The sequence below is a fragment of the Podarcis melisellensis genome (assembly GCF_964234715.1).
Source record: "Podarcis melisellensis genome assembly, chromosome: 8".
Lineage (NCBI taxonomy): Eukaryota > Metazoa > Chordata > Lepidosauria > Squamata > Lacertidae > Podarcis > Podarcis melisellensis.
This window is the reverse complement of record NC_138540.1, coordinates 58,302,450-58,321,983: the sequence shown is the minus strand read 5'-3', so window position 1 is coordinate 58,321,983 and position 19,534 is coordinate 58,302,450. Positions and strand designations below refer to the sequence as shown.

At 47.1% G+C, this 19,534-nt stretch overlaps 2 protein-coding genes across 4 annotated transcripts in view; one reads left to right on the top strand and one right to left on the bottom strand.

Moving 5' to 3' along the window:
- Positions 1-4,095: 4,095 nt before the first annotated feature.
- On the top strand, positions 4,096-17,769 carry TMEM54 (transmembrane protein 54). 3 transcript variants are annotated; one of them, XM_081924211.1, is made up of 6 exons: positions 4,096-4,355; positions 10,628-10,821; positions 11,373-11,432; positions 12,223-12,411; positions 12,850-13,018; positions 14,031-14,679. In XM_081924211.1, exons 1-6 carry the CDS (start codon positions 4,343-4,345, stop codon positions 14,078-14,080), a joined length of 675 nt encoding a protein of 224 aa, XP_081780337.1. In that variant the 5' UTR covers positions 4,096-4,342; the 3' UTR covers positions 14,081-14,679. The 3 variants fall into 3 exon arrangements, with proteins under 3 accessions (XP_081780337.1, XP_081780338.1, XP_081780336.1); XM_081924212.1 differs by lacking the exon at positions 14,031-14,679 and adding an exon at positions 14,995-17,769 and having other exon boundaries at positions 4,098-4,355; XM_081924210.1 differs by lacking the exon at positions 14,031-14,679 and adding an exon at positions 14,995-17,769 and having other exon boundaries at positions 4,101-4,355; positions 12,850-12,984.
- The window catches only part of HPCA (hippocalcin), a 27,581-nt gene continuing 23,477 nt past the window's right edge, over positions 15,431-19,534 (bottom strand). The window contains exon 5 of the mRNA XM_081924214.1: positions 15,431-19,314. Within this exon, the coding sequence (XP_081780340.1) occupies positions 19,217-19,314 (98 nt within the window). The 3' untranslated portion in view covers positions 15,431-19,216. The remainder of the gene's footprint in view (positions 19,315-19,534) is intronic.

Genomic DNA, 19,534 nt, shown 5'->3' with positions numbered 1-19,534 from the left:
GGAGGCATAGCCTGAAGGAAAGTCCAGAGGAAAGCTTGATGCAGCTTGCAACTGGAGTGTGGCAAGTGACTGGAGGGCTGAAGTGGAACAGATGTATGTCATATAGCAATAGTCCCACTGGGTACCCCCACAGTGTATAACAGGAATGAGTGTAAAAGGCTGCGAAAGATAGCAGAAGCATAAAGGTGAAGGAGGCTCTTCGGGAAATTATTTTATTTATTTATTTGACTCTTTCACATCCTGTTAGTCCTTGTATAAGCAGCTTTGATTTTCTGTGCACGCATGCACATCCACCCACACACCCTTAACCCTTCATGCAGAGGTGTTTAGAGTGAAAGCCTCTCAGAGGGCAAAGTGGAGATCCAAATATATATGTGGTACAATTCCCTCAAGCCTTTGTGGGTTTGTTTTGCGTATTTGAAAGCTCCCCAGTATCAAACATTTCCTGCATGTAGAAAGTGGAAACTTTCTCCTGATAACACTAGCTTTTCATGTTTGGGAGGTTATATGTATTAAAAATGTGACAACTACTTTTATTCTGAAGTGGTATAGATCCTGAGGATCCAGTACCATGTACTTGCTCTGACTTAACTGTTCAGCAGTTCACTGTTCAGTAACCAAAACTGAGTTTCCCATTCTCTTTGCCCGGGCAGTTTCTGGTATCTGGTATACAAAGTGTTGTGTGCACAGGACAAGACACCTGCATCCGGCCTGAAGCCTGCATCCTCCTTGCACTCCAGTTCAAGGGCTAGTTGTGAATGCTGCCTCCACAATACAAAATTCATGACTGAAGCACTTTACAGCCAAATTTTCCTACACTTCTATTCTTGTAGCCTTATGCAAGATGCCCAACTGTTAAACTGCTGTTTGAATTTCTAAATATTTCAGCATTTTTCTCCTTAATGAGCTCTGGAGCAGAGCAGTTAAAACAAGTGCAATCAAGGAGAGGAAATAGCTGTCATTACTGCTCCATTCTAAAATTAGAAAGAGAAGGAGCAGAAGTACAGAGCAGCACCAATTTGGTAGTGCTGTGCAGAAATGGATGGGGTGGTATCTGAGTTCAACATAGTAATGAATGACTGTCAGGATACTGGTGATGTGACTAATTGACTGTGTGTGTCCCTGACATACCAGTGATGGTGGGATGTAGAAGATAATACAGAAGTTACAATGAAAGTTCTCAAAAAAACAACAACAACCCCACACAGCTGGAATACTGATAGCAGCCCTATGCGTGGTGAGAGAATAAGGCACAGGATCTGTACTGCTAGACCAGTCCCTGTCTCCCACAGGGGTGACCAAATCTTTCTAGGAAGTTCACAAGCAGGGCATGACAGAATGATTCTGTGTTAATGCATTTTTATCCTGCTCTTCACCCCAAAAAGGCTCCCAGAGCACTTAACAAATGTTATTCCCTGCCCCCCAGGCTTGCAATTTCAATACACGACTCAAAAGGAAAACAGACTGGGAAGGAGGATGGAAAAAAGTAAACTCAGGTGCTATTTATTCCTTAAGTGATCAGCTAAAATGAAAATATTTCAAGGAGAAGAGGAGCCAAAAGTTGCTTGTGTTCCAGTAATGCTGGTTGAGAGGCTCCACAGTCCCATCTCACTTCTACAACCTGGTGGAATGGTTGCTGTAGATAACAGCTGAAGGAGGAGCCTGACGGAGCTAATCTTCAAGCAGAGTGGACAGAGAGGCCCTGCAATCCCATCTCTCTCCCCCCCCCCCCCCCCGCTTCCCTGCTGCTGAATGATTGTATGTGCTGGTAGTGAGTAGCCTCTGAACATGGTATTAAGATTATAACTATGGATGTGGGAAATTTGGAGACTCCCTGAGTGTAATGTCAAAATACCCTTGACCTTCAGCAGCTCTCACCAAAAAATCCTATTGAAGCACTCTGATTACCTTGTGTTTAAGAAGCAACTCCCTCTAGCCCAGACTGGTTATGATACCGGGATGTGCATGTGGTGATGGTGTGCTCTCATTTTCCTTGCAATGCAGCTTCACTTGCTCTATTGAGTCCTCTGAAACTAGGCCTCCGTGAGTACCTGAAATTTCTCTGCTTGTGATTTGGATTGCCTGGAGATCTGAGGGAGGCCTTGGGGAATGGATGACACTTGGAACTAGGCATTTTGGTCCTTTCCTGCTCTTTGAGTCTGTTCTGTCTCTTTCTGTTGTGTGATGTGAAAAATTGGCAACCTCTTGAGGTTTCTGTTACAGCTTAATAGCTGAAGGCACTTAGCTGGTGGGTGTTGATAGTATAGCTGATTATCCCAGAATCTGCAGTGCAAGCCAAACTCCTATTGGTGAATGAGATGGAAAAGCTAAAAGCCATGCAGCAAAGGAAGAAAGCAAGGGGCATAGTTCAGTAGCAGAGCACCTGCTTGCATGCAGAAGATTCCAGGTTCAACCCATTGCATTTTCAGGTGGTGTAGGGAAACGTCCCTTGTTTGAAACCTGGAGAGCCGGTCCCTGCTGACAGTGCTGAATTAGCTGGGCCTATACAGTATTCCGATTCCAGATATGGCAGCTTCCAATATGTTCCTAAGTGGTTTGCTCTCTCGTCACTCACCTCAGTTTGAAATTGGGTAAAAGAGACATACAGACAGGGCAGACAAGTTCAGGTTCTAACAACAACAACAACAAATAATTATTTATGCCCTGCCCACCTGGCTGAGTTTCCCCAGCCACTCTGGGCGGCTCCAAACAGAATATTAAAAACAACAAAACATCAAACATTAAAAACTTCCCTAAACAGGTCTGCCTTCAGATGTCTTCTAAAAGTCAGATAGTTGTTTATTGCCTTGACATCTGATGGGAGGGCAAGCATCACTACCGAGAAGGCCCTCTGCTGGGTATACTGGGCCGAGGCCGTTTGGGGCTTTAAAGGTCAGCACCAACACTTTGAATTCTGCTCGGAAACACATTGGGAGCCAATTGGCTGACAAAGAGAAGTCTTCAACCAAGCCTTTGGCTGATAAACATTCTATATCTGTTTAAATTTGGGGATTTTTGGGGGGGGAGGTATTGGGTTGTTTTTGTTTTTATTATGTATTTTGTGTTTTTATCTTGTATTTTTATGCTGTGAAGTGCCCTGAGATCTCCAGAGGGTGATATAAAATTAGATAGCTAGCCAGTCAGCCAGCCTTAGGAAATTACCAGAGCACACTTGCTGTTGGTGGTATGGCTCACGTTGCCTTAGAAGAGCATCAGATGTTTGTGTGCCTGCTTGCTCCTCGCCCTTCCTGTATCTCTTGGTAAACATATTAACTTTTAAAAGATATTATTTTCAAATGTTTTACAACAAACAAAGGGAAAGAGCAGTAAATATGCAGTTTCCTCTAAGCACAGTTGCATATATATGTGAAATCGTGTTGCAATCAGAACATGCAGAAAACGAAATGCACAAGGTGCTGCAATAACTCAATTGCATGAATCCTCACAAAGAAATTCTGACTCGAAAGCACTTCTGGAGGTTGGAAGGTGGGCACTATGGTCTGGCTTTCCAGAGTGTGTGAGGAATGGGACCAAGTGGCTTCTGTGAGAGCAGTGCTGGCTGCATAGTCTACTATAAGAACTACAAATTGCTGTGTGTGTATTTTTGTCTGGCAAATGGTGGTGGCACTACAGCAAAGTGAATCCAAGAAGCCAATGGTCCTAAGAATAGACCTGCAGAAAGATCGTTGTGCACCTGACTCTGCTGCCTTCGAATTTGTGACATCCGGAATTGCAAGTTTGGGCACCTTGAAATGCAGGGCTGATCAAAAGATATTCAAGTTACTGCTCTGGAATGACACTCCTGATTCTATTTTGGAATGCACATGAGCTTTGCAAAGCCACATTTTCTGTCTCAAATGTTTTGCAGGTGAGAGGAAGAGAAATAAATACCAAAACTCTTGCAGTGAAAAGCATGCAGAGGGGGCAGGGTGGGAAGTTTAGATCAGACAAGCCACTGGAGTCTGAGCATGTTAAGTCAAGCTGACATACCTGGGGAGCAAGTCAGGAAGGCTGGAGCAAGGAACTCCAGAGTGGGTGGGGTTTGGGAGGTGAATCACATTTCCTGCGGGAAGGAGAAGGTGGAGTTTGGCCCTTTGTTCTAGAGCCTGGAGAGCTGGTCAAACAGGAAGAGCTGATTTCAAATTGCAGTTGTAGGGCTGGAGGAGGAGGGTTGATGCTGAGAGCCAGGCGGCACCAGAAGAAGCGCGAAATAGGTGGATGGTCAAGAAGTGCCAAGGCAGCTGCAGCTGCAGTAAGGCCAGCTCCCAGGTGCTCTGCAGAGACAACGAGAACAGAGGACTTTAACTCATGTATTTTGATGGCCTGATCCCAAACTGCAAAGATGTGTCGGCTGGGTGAGTTGGCTCCTCTCCAAAGTCAAAGGCAAGCGGGGCAGGGCAGACCCTTGGCACTTCCCTTCCCTAGAAAGGTGTCAGTACCTTCAGGCTTCCTTGCAACAGTGCCAAGTGTCCCATGATGCAACCAAACACAGCTTAAGAGGTTTGGCTCAGCATCTTCAATGGCAGCCAACCTAGCCACCCTGTGGCTAGTGGATTACAGCTCCTATTAGTGTCAGCCAGCAAGGCTGTGCTGGTCCTGGGACTGATGGGAGTTGCAGCTCAAAACATCTGGAGGGCACAAAGTTGGCAAAGGCTGTTCTGTGGCATCCAAAGGGATCCTGGGTTTTAGTAGTATATGAGGTCAAGGCACACTTTGAGAAAGTGATTTGCCTAAGGCTGGCTAGTAGAATAAAAATGGAACTCCTATTTTCTTCTTCAGCTCTTGGTGGTTTTTGTTCTTGAAAAACAGCTTTAGTTAGAACCATCAACACACATGGGACTTTACAAATTTTCATAATTCCCCCCCTGCCCAAAAGGCAGGCACCTGTGCCTGAGGTGCTTAAGTGAAATGTTGACAAGTGAAGAAAACAGGGAGGAAGACTGTGTGCCCTGGGAAATCACCTGTCTACAAAGATGATTTCCAGAACAGATTCTTGAGAAGTACCTGCCCACACCGGTTACCACATTGACCTGCAAGAGCAAAAACGGGAGTCTAAACCACTAGCATGCTGAATGTCCTTTAAAATTTTACCTTCTCCTTCCTCCCCCCACCCAAAAACCCTACTTGCAGCCTGTAGACTTTGGGATGTTCTAGCAGGAAGATGACCTTGATTGCTGTTTGCTGTTTAACGAGTGGTTAATCTTTAAAGACACAGACTTGTTTTCCAAAGGAAATGCCACCTTGCTGGGACTTCCTTATGGAGCCTGAGTCAACATGCCTGAATGTTCTCCATAAACCCTTGATCCAATGGTGTGAAATTTTCCCTCTGAAAAGGTGTCTGTCTCCCCACTTCCTCTCTCTGTCTCTGTCTCTCTGCCTTGATCTGTGGGAGGTGGCTCTGCATCTTTCTGTTCTGCAACACAGTTGTGGTAAAGAGGAGCTTGCCCCACGAACAGCCACTGAGGTTCCTTCACTTCCTTTCTGGAAGGGAAGTGTTGATCCTCAGGCCTGGAACGCCTGACAAATCTGGAGGTCTGGGAGCTGTGCCTTTTGTCAGGCTGTGTCTGGTGACTCCCAGCTGCCACCTGACAGCCCGACCCAGTGGTTTTTCAACCTTAGATTCCCAGATATAGTTCAACGCCAACTCATATAATCCCATTGGCTTTGGGGGCTGGGGCTGATGAGAGTCCAACAGTGTCTGGGCACCCAAGATTGAACAACATCGGCCTAGCTTACAGTTACGCCTCTGAGAGACCTTCCCTGTGCCCTAGTCCAAAGAGCAATAAAGTATGCACACAGTGCAAATACTGTATAGGTGCAGATAAGCACCACGGGGGAATATTGAGAATGGTTCCAAACTTGTTCCTGCATCTGAGTTAGGTTAACTTGCCTTCCTAACTATTGACTCTTGTAACTGTTAACCTATTGTGTTGCTCCTTCCCTCCCCATATCCAGCATTTTTCACTAAATGAAATGTATATCATTCTGTATATTGGGCACTACACCAGCAATCTGGCAAGATTAATGTTAATGGGCAAAGATGCAGTGGGGCTGGAAATAGGTGTAATTTTTCGGTACAATTTGTATATCTTTGCATATGGTAGTACATTGTGTATCTTGATTTATAGTCTCATATCTGTCCTGTCCTTCTCCAAACATATAATGAAAGTACAAAGTCACCATAAGAAAGAAAATAGTGTGATAAATCAGCAAAAAGTGGGTCCCCTAAAACATGTTATATGGTCTTACAGGAATTTTTAAAAAACTGTATTGCCAGAAGCTTCCATCTGCCTGGCTGAGGCTTCTGGGAGTTAGCATGGTGTCACCATAGTCGGTGTAGCCATTCAATAGCCTCCTGTATCAGACCTTTGGTCCATGTAGCCCAGGGCTAGGGAATCTGCAGCCCTACATAAGTTGTTGGACTACAACTCCCATCATCCCTGGCCATGCTGATAGGAGTTGGAGTCTAATATTATCTGCAGGACCCCAGGCTCTCCAACAGGAATAATAGATTTATAGAATTGGAAGGGATTTTGAGACTCATTTAGTCCTACCCCATGCAATGCTGGAATGTTTTGCCCAATATGGGGCTTGAACCCACAACCCTGAGATTAAGAGTTTAAGGCTTTACTGACTGAGCTATAAGAACATAACACAGGAACCTGTCTAGTACTGACTCAGGCTCGTGGTCCATCTTGCTCAGTACTGTCAACATTGACTGGCAGCAGCTGTTGGGACTGTCGGTCAGAACAAGAAAGATCCTCCTTCCCTGGAATACTTTAAAAGGAGATGGTTTACCCTCCAACTGTCCTGTTTTCATCTTGATTTTCAGGAGATATTGCATGTGTCTGTGGTAACTCCATAGGCATTGTAAATCAGAAACCTACCAAATCTGCAATGTTTTAGCTCTTTATTTAAAGTATTTATTTATATTCCATCACTTAGGCCTTTGACCTCCCAAGGTGATGTGCAACCAAAGGAGATACAATTAAAATACTTTGCAGAGGGGTTAGAAACATAAGAATCAGAATCACTGGCATTAAAATGTTGTCAAACAAAGGCAGAAGGGAACAAAATGGCCCTCATGGCTTGTTTTGAATGTGAGTGTTGAAAGGGCCTTTTGTAGTTTCTGTAGGAAGGTGGGGCCACAAGCATGGGGCCACCACCAGGAAAGCCCTATAGCCCTTGTGTCTTCCAAACTAGTAAAAGCATTTTTTACTCATTTTCCTATCACATTCAGCATGTGCCTTATCTTTACCCCCCCAAAAAAACCCCTCTCTGCCAGTGCCTTTCTTCCCTTGATCTTTTACATGTGTTTCTTCCTCCGATAACAGCTTTCCCCTCTTACCTCTTTTCTTTCTATTTCCAGTCTCTCTATTTCTATCTATTTCCTCCTCGCCACTATATTGCTGCCCAGCAACTGTGTTTCTCAGATGAGGCACCACTGAGAGTGCCATTTGCCCCAGAGTTGCATTTAGCCTGTACTAGAAACAGGCCTTTTAGTGTCTGAGTTCCAGCTCTCTGGAATAAATGACCAGCTGAAACCTGGCAGGCACCTGGAGTGTTGATGTTTAGGCACCTACTGAATATCTTGTTATTTAGGAAGGCTTTCCCCCAACCATTTATGGATTATCATTTTTATATTGGATAATTTTTTTTTTGCTGGTTTTGGAAGTTGCTGAATTGATTTTATTGTTTCCAAAGCTTGTGTTTTATTCTGCTTTTGTCCTGGACCCCACTTTGTTTGGCTTTAAGCTGTGAAGTGCTCTGAAAATTTGTATGAGAATAGCATTTTCAATCTTAGGCTTTTCTCTCGCTTTCTAGTTTCCTTCAGCACCTCTGACCCTTTCAAAGGAAGGAGACCTTCCTTTCTTCTTCCCCTTTGAACTTCACTGTCTCCCAGGGACTGCCTTTACACAGCAGGAGAGGCTGGCTTTGGTCCAGCTCAAAGGCTCTGGCAGGGCAAGTGAGGAGGTCCTACTCAGGCTGTGGTGCTGAGGCCCACCTGAAAGTGGCCCAAGGACCACAGTTTGAGGAATCCTGAGCCCTGTGCACTGAACTTGTGGTGTGTGGCTTGCCTCGTCACCGTTAAGAAAAATCTGCTTGCCTGCACATCTAGTTCCCACCAAAGGCAGATCAGAATCTGGATTAGGGTGACTCACTATTGCCCACCAATCCATGGCACTGGGTTCCTGGGCTGTACCACTCATGTACAAGAGCAGGAGCTCATCATGACAGCCTCCTGCAGTCACACACACACACACACACACACACACACACACACACACACACCAAGGAGTGCAGGCGGCAGCTGTGTTGATCCATGAATTTAGCTACTGTATTTTATGCTCTATAGCAAGTCCGCAATGCTGTGTATGGTTTCCTGGGACTAAACTCCCTTAAGCTCAGGGGTGCTTGCTTCTGACTGGTAGGCTCAACTTGTAAAACACCTTGAACTTTAGCAAAAGACCTTCAGTGGCTTAAATGGAGCATTTAGAATTTAACTGGAAATGCAAACAATTCATGCTGGGCATGAAGTTGTAACCCTGTCAAAGAAGAGGGAAGCAGTACCCAGCCTCTACTTGGTTAGTTTCCTCATTTTCTTGACTTCCACTGTGCTAAGCTCTCACAAACCTCTTTGTTTTCTTGTGAAGGTTGGTGATGTTTCCATGTTTAATATATTGATTTGTTAAAAAATTTTCATGGCCAATTTAAAACAATTTTGTAATTTTAAAACTTGATTGTAGGTTGCCTAGAGAACTACCCTGTTTTACGTGACTAACAAATCAAATATTGACATTAGGGAAGTGCTGTTCCTGTGCTCCTCTAGATGCCTGCTGAAAACTCCAGTTTCAGAGGACATATCCAGACCACACGATTTTGTCACATCTGTTCTTAAATTTGTAGATTTTTTTAGTATAGTTTTAGATGTTTTAAGCAGTTTGTGCTTAAAAGACAAGAACATAAGAAGAGCCTGCTGGATCCGGCCAATGGCCCTTCTAGTCAGTCCAGCATCCTGTTCTCACAGTAGCCGACCAGATCCTCAATAGGAAGTCCACAAGCAGAACCTGAGAGCAACAGCAACACTCCTCTCCTGTGGTTTCCAGCAGCTGATCTTCAGAGGCATAACACTGCTGACTGTGGAGGCAGAGCACAGCCATGGAGACCCCTCTCCTCCATGAATTTATCTAATCTTCTTTTAAAGCCATCCAAGTTTGTGACCATCCCTGCCTCCTGTGGGAGCAAGTTCCATGGTTTAATTATGAGCTACATGAAGAACGGCAGTCTTTTATCTGTCCTGAATCTTCCAACATTCAGCTTCATTTAAATGTTTTTATTTATTTTTAAAAGTTTTTTTTTATTACTGAAGGATTGCCACCCTAAGATCCTATGGAAGGACAGGGCTTAATAAAATAAGTTGATAATAAAACTTGAAAGCCTCGTTATCTGCTTGCCAGAGCAAGGAAAAACTGTCAATTGCTCTGGCCCTCCTGCAGATGACAACAGAGCACAGAAAGTAGAGGAAGAAAGCAGTGGGCTTTAGAGACATCCAGTTTCACATATATATACCTTATTTGGAGGTCTAAGCTGGCAGTGACGGAGCAGGAACAAGCTCTTGGGATCACTTCGGGAAAACTTGGTGAAAATGTTGTAGCACAAGGAAGCCTGGGGGTGGGGTGTGTGGAAGGGAAATTCCATTCTAGGGATTCTTAGGAAAGGATCAACATAAAACTGCCACGTTATATCAACTCACGTGATGCTTTTATACAAATCTGTGGCACAGCCACACTTGGCGTCCTCCATGTATATAGCTCTGTGACCTTTCAAAAGGGATACTGTAGAATTGGGGAAGGGGCAGAAAAGGACAACAAAGGCAGCCATCAAGCAACTGAAAGAAATTTCCCTCCCTATGTGGGAAGATTATGATGTTTGGGACCTGAACTTTCTAAACTAAGGTTTAGAGCAGGGGTAGACAAACTAAGGCCTGGGGGCCGGATGCTTTCTCTAGGCAGGGAGGAAGCCCATTTCGCACCACCGCTGCCAGCCCTTCAGCGAATGAGGCAGGCGGCAAACCAAGAAGGTGGCTGGGTTGTGTGTGTGTGTGTGTGTGAAGGAGGAGGACTACTTGCCCCCCTCGCAGTGTGCATAGCAATTTGGTTTTTTGATAGATAGATGATGATAGATGATAGATAGATAGATGATAGATTAGATATAGATAGATAGATGATAGATAGATAGATAGATAGATAGATAGATAGATAGATAGATAGATAGATAGATATAGATAGATATAGACCAGCCCTCCACAAGCTCTGAGGGACAGTGGACCAGCCACCTGCATAAAAAGTTTGTTGGCCCCTGGTTTAGTGAAAGGGTAAGTACTGGCGTGGCGGGGGGAGACATGATGTCTGGCTTGGAAAGGGGGAGGTTTTTAAAATTTCTAAGTAGCTTGTTTTTATTGTGCTCCCAATGGCAGGAAGGGCAGGGCAATAGGGATGAAATAAATAATAATTTCCCTCTGGCTTTGTTTTACTTTGCAACATTCCATGCTCTGGGTCCAGGTGAGACAGTGGCTTGTGAGCCAGACTCAGTCCTGGAAGAAAGACCTCACCTCCCTCTCTTTCAGGTCACCTTGACTCCAGCAGCGCCCAGAAGCTCTTGATGAAAACAGGACTCATCCTGATAGTCATTGGCCACCTAAACTTCATAACCAGCGCTCTGGTCCATGGGACGGTGCTGCGGCACATTGCCAACCCACATGACACCATTTCCCTGCAGTATGCCATCTCCAACATTGTGACCGTGATCTCTGCCATCTTGGTACGCCTTTCCTTGCAGGGTCTTGACTGGAGGAGGGAAGACTGACGTGCCTACTCAGGGCCAGCTCTGCAAAGGCAGAGAGGGTGCCCTTGAAGTTCTAGGAAACAAACCAAATGTGCTCCAGTTTGGGATATGGTTGCCAGAGAGCAATGAAAATTGTAGTAGTATTTTGCAGTGTAGTCCGCTCCCAATAGTGTAGCTTTTCTGGCTTCCATACAAGTAAATAGTTGCTATTCACTCTTATGGTGGGGAAAATGATGTGCTTTTAGGGTAGGGAACCTGTGTTCTGTTTGAGGTTGGGGGCTTCTGGTCTACTGTGGGAATGGCCAGAGCCAAAATTGGGGGGGGCACTCTTTTATGCGCTCTTCTTTAGTCCCCCACGTGCAAATAGATGGTGCAAAGTTCTCAAATGTGCTTTATTTGCACATATGGCCCCTTGAATGCACCATTTGGATTTTGGGGATTTGGCTTCCCACACGTACAGCCCAGCTTGTAACCTTGTAAAACTCTTTGCGGTGTGTTATTTCCTGTCATCTGTCACCCCTTTACAGACAATCTCCTGCGGAATAGCAGCAATTGTGCTCTCCAGATATGTATCCCGGAAATCGCTGGTAAGAAACCCCTCTCTTGGAGCAGAGGCATCTCCCTTAAGAGGCTGGTCATGTTTCCGAGTGGAGGAGCCCTTCAGGGCTCTTAGTTACACCCAGCTGTTTATCGAAGCCTTGACCTTCAGGCAGGGGACCCTCTTTTTCATGAGACCCACCCCCAGCTAAGTACTCTCCTATCTTAAGTTACTGTCAGCTCAGCTGCCTGCCCCACCCAGGATATGAGATGATGGCATGGAAAGTTTGATAGCTTCAGAAGTTGTAAAATATCCTCACTGGCTGCAGCTCAAGAATTGGGGGAGTAAAGAGTCCCACCCAAGAACGATTGGTTTCCACATTGCTACCTTGCAATCTATTTGACTCCTTCCAGGAGCGGGGGAGGGGGACCCGCCTTCTGGGATGGTGGCTGTGCCAACTTCAATGTGGGGATGCTTGGCTAGGGGAGGGGATGGGCATAGAAGCCAGGCTGCAGGTTTTGAGGTGTGCCACGTTTAATGCCTGGCACCTCAATTTGGCTTTGAGAGAGTGGTGATTAAGCTATCCACAAATCTTTAGAAATATATAAATGAATCAATGGATACCAGAGCCCAAACACAACAGTGAAAGAAACACTTTGTGGTTGTCCAAGAAACCTCAGCTCTCTGCTCAGCTCCCAGATGATGCACCCAGACCTTAGAGCGTCCTTTCCCATGGTCACTTTGGGTGGGATTTGGACCCCTTGCTCCCTGCTGCAGCAAGCCATGTGTGCCTGGCCTATTTGACTAGCAGACCCACCACTGTGTTCTCTCCATTGCAGAGATGGGCTGTTTTCTCCCTCAGCATCAGCAGTGCCCTCCTCTCGCTGTTCTGCTCCGTGGGGCTGGCCGTCGCCATTGTTTACACATTCATCAACAACGGGCGATCCCTGCTGGCTCGTTGCACCTTTGCCAACGTGGATATCATCCAGATTGCACACGAGTGCCCTTTTGACCCCACCCGGGTCTACGTAAGTCTGCCAAGTGGGCTCCTGCCACGAGGGAGCTCTTGGAAGAAGCAATGGGAGAGGTGCTAAGATGGAGGGGGCGGGATTATAAAAGGCTTCTAGTGTAACGTTAAGGTTCTCGCATGGTTTAGTTCCTAACCTCTGGGGACCCTTTAATGCTGTTCCTTTTTCCTGCTGAGGATCCTCTGCAGTTTGCAGAAGTCTCTAAGAGTCCATGCACACTCATTCAGCTAATGCAAGACCTTAGCTGGATCATCTCTTGCGTTTCCTTGTTGCCCCATCTGGGACTGTGATATACTCTGGCCCTGGATTGCATGGGTTGATTGCAAATGCTGCATTAGGTGATCCGGAGGTCCTGTCTTCATGGTTCTATGAGGCATTGGGTTTTGACTCCAAAAATTTGAAGGCTCCCCTCATGCCCTCTTTCCTCCCTCCCCACAGAGCTCTGCTTTGGTCCTCTGGAGCATCTCCTTCCTCCTGGATGCCATAGAGATCATCTTCAGCATTCGATGCTTCCTGATCACCCTTGTGCTCCTGAATCTGAGGCTGTGTCACAGGCGGACACGCAAGAAGAAGGTACAAATCTCCTTGCACCACCCTCCTGATTCAGGTTCTTGTCTCCTTTGATCATGTACTTTGCAGAAGGGTTTGTGGTGTGATTCCCCCACTCTACCACCACTCCCAAATTCTGATAGCTCCTTGCACCTCCAGATGTTGCTGGATTACAACCCCCAGTTGTTGGCTAAGATGGGCTGATGACAGTCCAGTAGCATCTGGAGGGCCAGAGGTGCCCCACCTGTGTAATAAAACAAATAAATTAGAGGCAGGATCTAAGATCTGAGACCGAGGGAGGCAGCTGAAGATCATACTGGGGACTGCTCTAGCCGGACTGTCCCCTTCCCCACCCAACTTTACATGTAATATCATTTGTTTTAGCCCTTTTAACCTCACAGGGTGCCTTGGCAGAAAGGCAGTATAATAAATGCAATGAATAAGCGAATAAATGCCACAATGCAGGGAACATCTGTGGCCCTCCAGGGTTTGCTGGGCCCCACCAATTCTAACCCTAACCCACTGGCCTTGTTGGCTGCTGGGAGTCTCCCAGCCCCTCTGGTTATGTCAGCTGCCTGCTTCCATTCTTCACATTGGCCTTTGCCAGCTTAGAAGCCTTCCAGATGTTTTGGACTACAGCTCCCCCTCAGCCCCAGTGATGGTGGCTGTGCTGGCTAAAGCTGATGATAAGCTGCTATCCAGAACATCTAGAGGGTGCCGAGTTAGCGGTGGCAGCGGCAGCTTCAGATGGTAGGCAAATGGTCTGCAGAGCCTTTACTCTGCAAACTGAAAGCAATTCCGCAGGGCAGCCGAGGCTCTTAACGCTGGCCTTCTCCTCTGATGCAGCTGGGACCCTGAAACTCCTGGATCCAATTACGCCTGTCAGAATCTTGTCAAATATTCAAATTCAAGCCCTCTGGGGCCTTTGAACCACCTCTGAATAATTTGGCCAGTGTCACATAATTAGCAATTTGCAACTCATTGGTAAATTTGCATCTTGTTAATTCTGGCCGTACCTAATTTGCAGTATACCTGCCAATAACAGAACCTTTCTATCATGTGTGCATCAGTGTGTCTGTGTGCCAGCTCCATGTACACCACCCCAACAATGACACTGTGACCTGATTTGGCACATAAGAAGAGCCTGGCTGCTGGATCTGGCCAAGAGGGGGCCATCCTGGGGTCTTCTGGGGAGCCCACAAAGCAGCGTCTGACTGCTGTGATTCCCAGCAACTGATATAGCACAACTGCATCCTATGCACATTTAAATTGCATTATTTCAACCACACGTGGTTGAAGGTCGGCTGGCTGAAGTCCCACAAGTGAAATGCAAGAATGGCAGTGTTTTTAAGCTTTCCATCTTGCTGCCAGGAGGGGGGGGCGGGGGCAGCACAAGACCCTCTTGGTGGGCCTTTTTGGGGATGCTCTTGCAGTGCTGTCCCAAGTTCCTGCAAGATCTTGCAGAAGTATCCCTATCATTCTGGAGCTTGTGTCCTGAGCAAGTCTTGCCCTGCAATCAAGGCAAAGGGCTTAAAAGCTCTTTTTGCACGGGGAAACTGTGGCAGAAAAAGAAGCACCTTCAACTGACCCCAGAAGAGCTGTTTGAATACGAGACAGCGGCACATCACAGACATCTGTGGTGACCTAGCTGCCATATTTACTCTGATGAATGCCAATGGGATCTGTTCCAAACGCTCATTAAAGTTTTAATCAAAGGAATGTGGTCCAATGATCTAGATGTCTGTTATCTACAAACTGCCCCCCCCCCGACCCATGAACAACTGGTTAACTGTCAAGACAAGTGAGCTTCCTGATCTGAACTCCTCCTGCCCCCTTGCCCAGTTTGCCATGTGATGACTGTTCCCTCATGTGACAAGCTTGAGTATTTAGCCCCTCGTTGAGCAATTGTTTTCTGTGAGATTTCCCTTGTGTGGTTAAAAAGCAGCAACACATTAATTCTGAGAAACAGAAATGACCTTGAAGTAGCTTTGCCGCACCTGGACTATTGTTAATTCCGGCCTTTTTGATTTATAGGTGTCCCTGCAGATTGTCATGCCTGAGACCAGAGAAAGCTGTGAGGGCCACAATCTCCTGAGGTTGGACCGCATGGAGACAGCGCGGCTCTAGAGGCCAGTTGTTGCCGCCGCCGCCGACTAGATTGCGGCTGCTCTTGCCGTGTCATCTGGTGGTTTCCTCTGCTTCGCAGTCCAGCCTTGCTCCAGCCTGCATGGACGTGGCCCCTCGTGCTTCCTCTCCGCAGTAGGCGAGGCCCAAAGCTTAGCAACTGGGCTCCAGAAGCGGGAGAACAGTGGCCTCCCTCGAGGCCCAAACCTTTTACTGCTCTGATTAGCACTCTGGTGCTTTGTGCTGAGAAATCGACCCCAAGCGCTCCTCTCCTCCAGAACGAAGGGAGCTGCTGGGCCCACGTGGCTCCCGTGAGCATCTGAAATGACTCTGCGGGCCATTGCACTGAGACAAAAAAAACCCTTTTATTTTTGAAGCTATTAAAAACAAACAAAGCCTGTGGTTCCCCTCCCGCTTCCTGCATGCACTCCTGTGATGGATGGATGAAGGACTGATGCTTCCACTTCTGCAATGGGGTGGAGCTGGGTTCTTCTCCAGAGCGGAGGGGTGGCAATACTCTCAGCCATTTCTGAGGTAGAAAAGGGGACTGGAGCTCTGTCGTGAGCAAACAGCCCTCTTTGGAGAAGGAGGGTGGTGGGTGGGATGGCATTGATCAACGAATGCTCCCTTGGACTAATGGGGGGGGGGCAAATTTTGACTGGAGGGGCTGCGATTCTTGGAAGCTATTTTGCATTAATTTAGAAGGCAATGAAAACGGATCTATGGAAGACGGCCTTTTCCTTCTAAGAAGGCGTGGTAGCATTTGTTTGTGAAATTGTAAATTAAACTGACACTGCCTTCAGTATGTTAGAAGGGCCATCTGCATTGAAGATTTGGGAAATTTAAATTTAATGCATTAATTTAACCATTGACGGGTTAAGAGGCAGCTAATTAATCGGCTAAACAAGTTGTACATCGGTCTCTGCCAACCTTGTGCCCTCTATGTTTTGGATTGTAACTTCCATCAGCCTCAGCATCATATGGTTGCATGAGGCTGGGGCTGATGGGAGTTGTAGTCCAAAACATCTGGAGTGCACCAGGTTGGCAGAGGCCATGGCAAACAGTGCCAAACCTTCTGCCCCACTGGCCATTTCCTCTTGCCTCACAGCTCCTTCTGCTTCTTCTCCAGCCTTGGGGGTCAATTGCAAAGGGCACCATCTCTCAGGGCCCCTCTGAATGCCAACCCCAAATTTTAGCTTCCTACTATTCATCCATGCAGAACAGCACAAAACATTCCATCACATCTTGGATAGTAGAGCTGGACAGCAAGCTTGTGATGATGCCCTCCATTTCAGAAACAGTTGTGTGGGCTGTACCATTCACTGTATTTGACTGGGGTGACTTCACATTTCCTCACCCAGTTAATCCTGCTTGCCACGCATGCAGGAGCACAGACTCTCCAACCTACTGCTAAAGTTCTAAGCCCATGTCCACTGAGCCCCCTCCCCACCAATTGCAAATACTCACTGAAATAGCAGGGCAGGGAAGAATGGACCTCAGTGCACATGTGGCGGGTGGAGTCTAAAGCTGTTGTCTGGGCATGCTCTATGCTTCTAGAGATGGGTGGGTTAACAAAGAGGCATTCCAGAGCCGGAAGACCATTGGGTTGAGTGGTCTGGGGGGAGCAGACTGATTCATTAGTGCAACAGTTCTCCTGGGTGGGCTGGGATTCATCTGGGCAAACCATACCTGCTGCCTCTCCCCATGGTGTCTCCTGCAGCCACACCCTGAGAACCCCAGCCTTCATTTAAAGTGGACTTTCAGCTCTTGGTAATTGTTGCTCCCTGCTTGCCCTCCCCAAGAGCAGAAATAAAAGCCCAACTCCATAGAAGCAGAAATGTGGGTGGGTGTTCACTAGGCACATGTATGCAAAGGAACAGATTTTGATTGCCTGGTTCCAGGTTTCCCATTTATTTATTTGCAAAGCACACACCCATGGGTTGTGTGGCCAAGCCCTACATGGTTCTTGGCTGGGAAGGGAGGCAGCCAGATCTGGCCAGCCTGCACAGATAGTAGCCCAGCTGCCTGCTTCTGATCTCTCACCCACAATGCAGCAACAGGAACTGCCTCGCTGAAGCTCAGTGTGGGGCCTGGCGCCCCCACATGGTGAAACATGCAACATGGACAATGTGTCTGTTTATTGAAGCCTCAGTACTCTCTTATTAGTGCTAGCTGAATCTGAGCCATCCATGTGTATCAAATAGTATAGTTGGAAGGGAATCTTGAGGTCCATCTAGTCCAACCCCCTGCAATGCAGGAATATGCAGCTGTCCCAAACAGGGATTGAACCTGCAACCTTGGCATTATCAGCACCAGGCTCTTAACCAACTGAGCATATGGATACCCTGGGTCAAATCTCACACCCATTTGTTGGTCTTAACTGAGTCATTGCTCTCTCACAGCCTTCAATCTGTAATACAGGGAATGAGAACATTGGCCTACCTTACAAGGATGGTGGTGAAGGATTAACTGGTTGTGCTCAAGAGGAAATTGAAGATGTTTTTATCTGCCCAGGCCATTGGATGGGGGTAGGCACTGGAGTTGTATGACTGGGGTTTATTATTATTATTTTTGTACACTGGATATTGTTGTGTTTTTATGTTGATAACTGACTGCCTTGGACATCTTTCAGAGAGGGAGATGGGATATAAATAAAACTGATAAATAAACTACAAACATGTGAAAGTGCTGAAGGGATGTGAATGCTTAACCTTGGCTGTTGAGGGGTTGGCTTCTGTAGCTGTTCCTCTATGGACAGCCTTGAGACCCGAGGAGTCCCTTGCAGATTTTCAGGGTCCGATGGAGGGGCTCTCCCCGACTGCACCAGGTGCTCTAAGGTGTGCCCTCTGAGACAACAATGTGGAAAGGCTTAAGGAAGGGGGCTTGGGCTATTCCTTTCAGTGGCGCTTGAAACAGAGGTCAAGGATGACGCTCTGTCCTTCCTGAAACAAACACGCAAGGAAGGTGTGAGTTACAAATGAACCACCTAAATAAATTGCCCTACATGCTGTCAATGTGTGATTCCTTCTCAGGTTCTTCCTATGTTGATCTGCGGGCACCTGAAGGCCATTGAGGCCCAGCACCTTTCAGTGAGACAGGATTGTTTGCGTTCAAGCACCCTTGAAAAGTGTGAGACTGCTCCATGTGAATCAGACAACAACCAGGGTTTGCATGTAGTGTAGGCGAAAAATACTAGCGCTATACTGGAAAGAGATGCTCCTAAATGATGTGAACGTGTATATTTGTGCTTATATTACATTGGCCTGTGCCAACCTGGTGCCTGCCAGATGTATTGAGTGACAACGCACAACAGCTCCAGCCAATAGGTGCTGGCTGGGGCTGATGGGAATTGTAGTCCGATACATCTGGTGGGAACCAGGTTGGCAACGGCTGTTCTATACGTAATATATTCTCCTAGCCAGGGTCAAGAAGCCAACAGCTACACAGAGTACTGAGCAAATGACCACTGCTAGTCCTGCTCATTGTCCCATCGTATCTTTTAACATCTCTCCCCCCCCCCCGCCATCTCCTCCTTCCTTCTGAGATTTCATTCAGTTTCCCAAGAGTCTCCCTTGGCAGCCCCAAATCCTAGAGGGCTTGCTTTACAGAAAGAGACAGTGCAAGGTTCTCAGGAGGCTGAACTGGACCCCAGGCAGCATATTCTGCTCCTGTAATTAAAGACGTACAAACACACACACACACACATGCAGTCACAGTTATAGTGCATCACAAGCAGCAGTCAGGTGTGGAAAACAGTTTGCAAAACCCAAATGCCAACACCTCAGCAAATGAGCTGGCCTGTGTGCTCCACCTTCTTGCTGCCACTGTCCTGACCATGCAGGAGCCCCCACCCCCACATCAGTGTCACATTCACACACAACTACAGTGTTCAGGGGAGGGGGAGAGAGGAAACCTGTGAGTCAGAAGACAGAAATACGTTGGCAGTGCCATTTGCCTCCTTGGGGACATGTCCGTTACCCCAAGGGGAGAACTGGGAAGCTGGTCACCTCCTTGGGGGAGGGGAGAGACCGTGAGCCAAGTGAGGTGGTGGTGGTGCTGTCTCCGCTTCCGAAAGCCACCTTGTCCCGCCGCTGCTGCTGCTGCTGCACAGGGAAGACAGGGCAGGGGGTGCTCAGAACTGGGAGGCGCTGCTGGGGTCACACTGCAGCAGCCTCACAATGGAAGGATCACTCTTAGCACCCTTGATGAACTCTTCCAGGGACAGTTTGCCTGGGGAGGAAAGACAGGGGAGAACAAAATGAACACGCTGTCCAGAAGGGAGCCTAGAACATCATGGGCTCAGGACTGGTTGCAGCAGACCAGGGATCAGGGCCCATACCTGACACACACCTGTGCGTGGCACAGAACTCCCAGAAGCCCCACCTTTTATGGGATTCCCTGAGATCAAAGTTGCCATGTCCAATTTGTCCAACCCAGTGCATAGTTAACA

Coding starts and splice junctions, on each gene's coding strand:
- TMEM54 (XM_081924210.1), top strand. Junction 10,822..11,372: donor CCGTGATCTCTGCCATCTTG/GTACGCCTTTCC, acceptor ACCCCTTTACAG/ACAATCTCCTGCGGAATAGC. Junction 11,433..12,222: donor ATGTATCCCGGAAATCGCTG/GTAAGAAACCCC, acceptor TCTCCATTGCAG/AGATGGGCTGTTTTCTCCCT.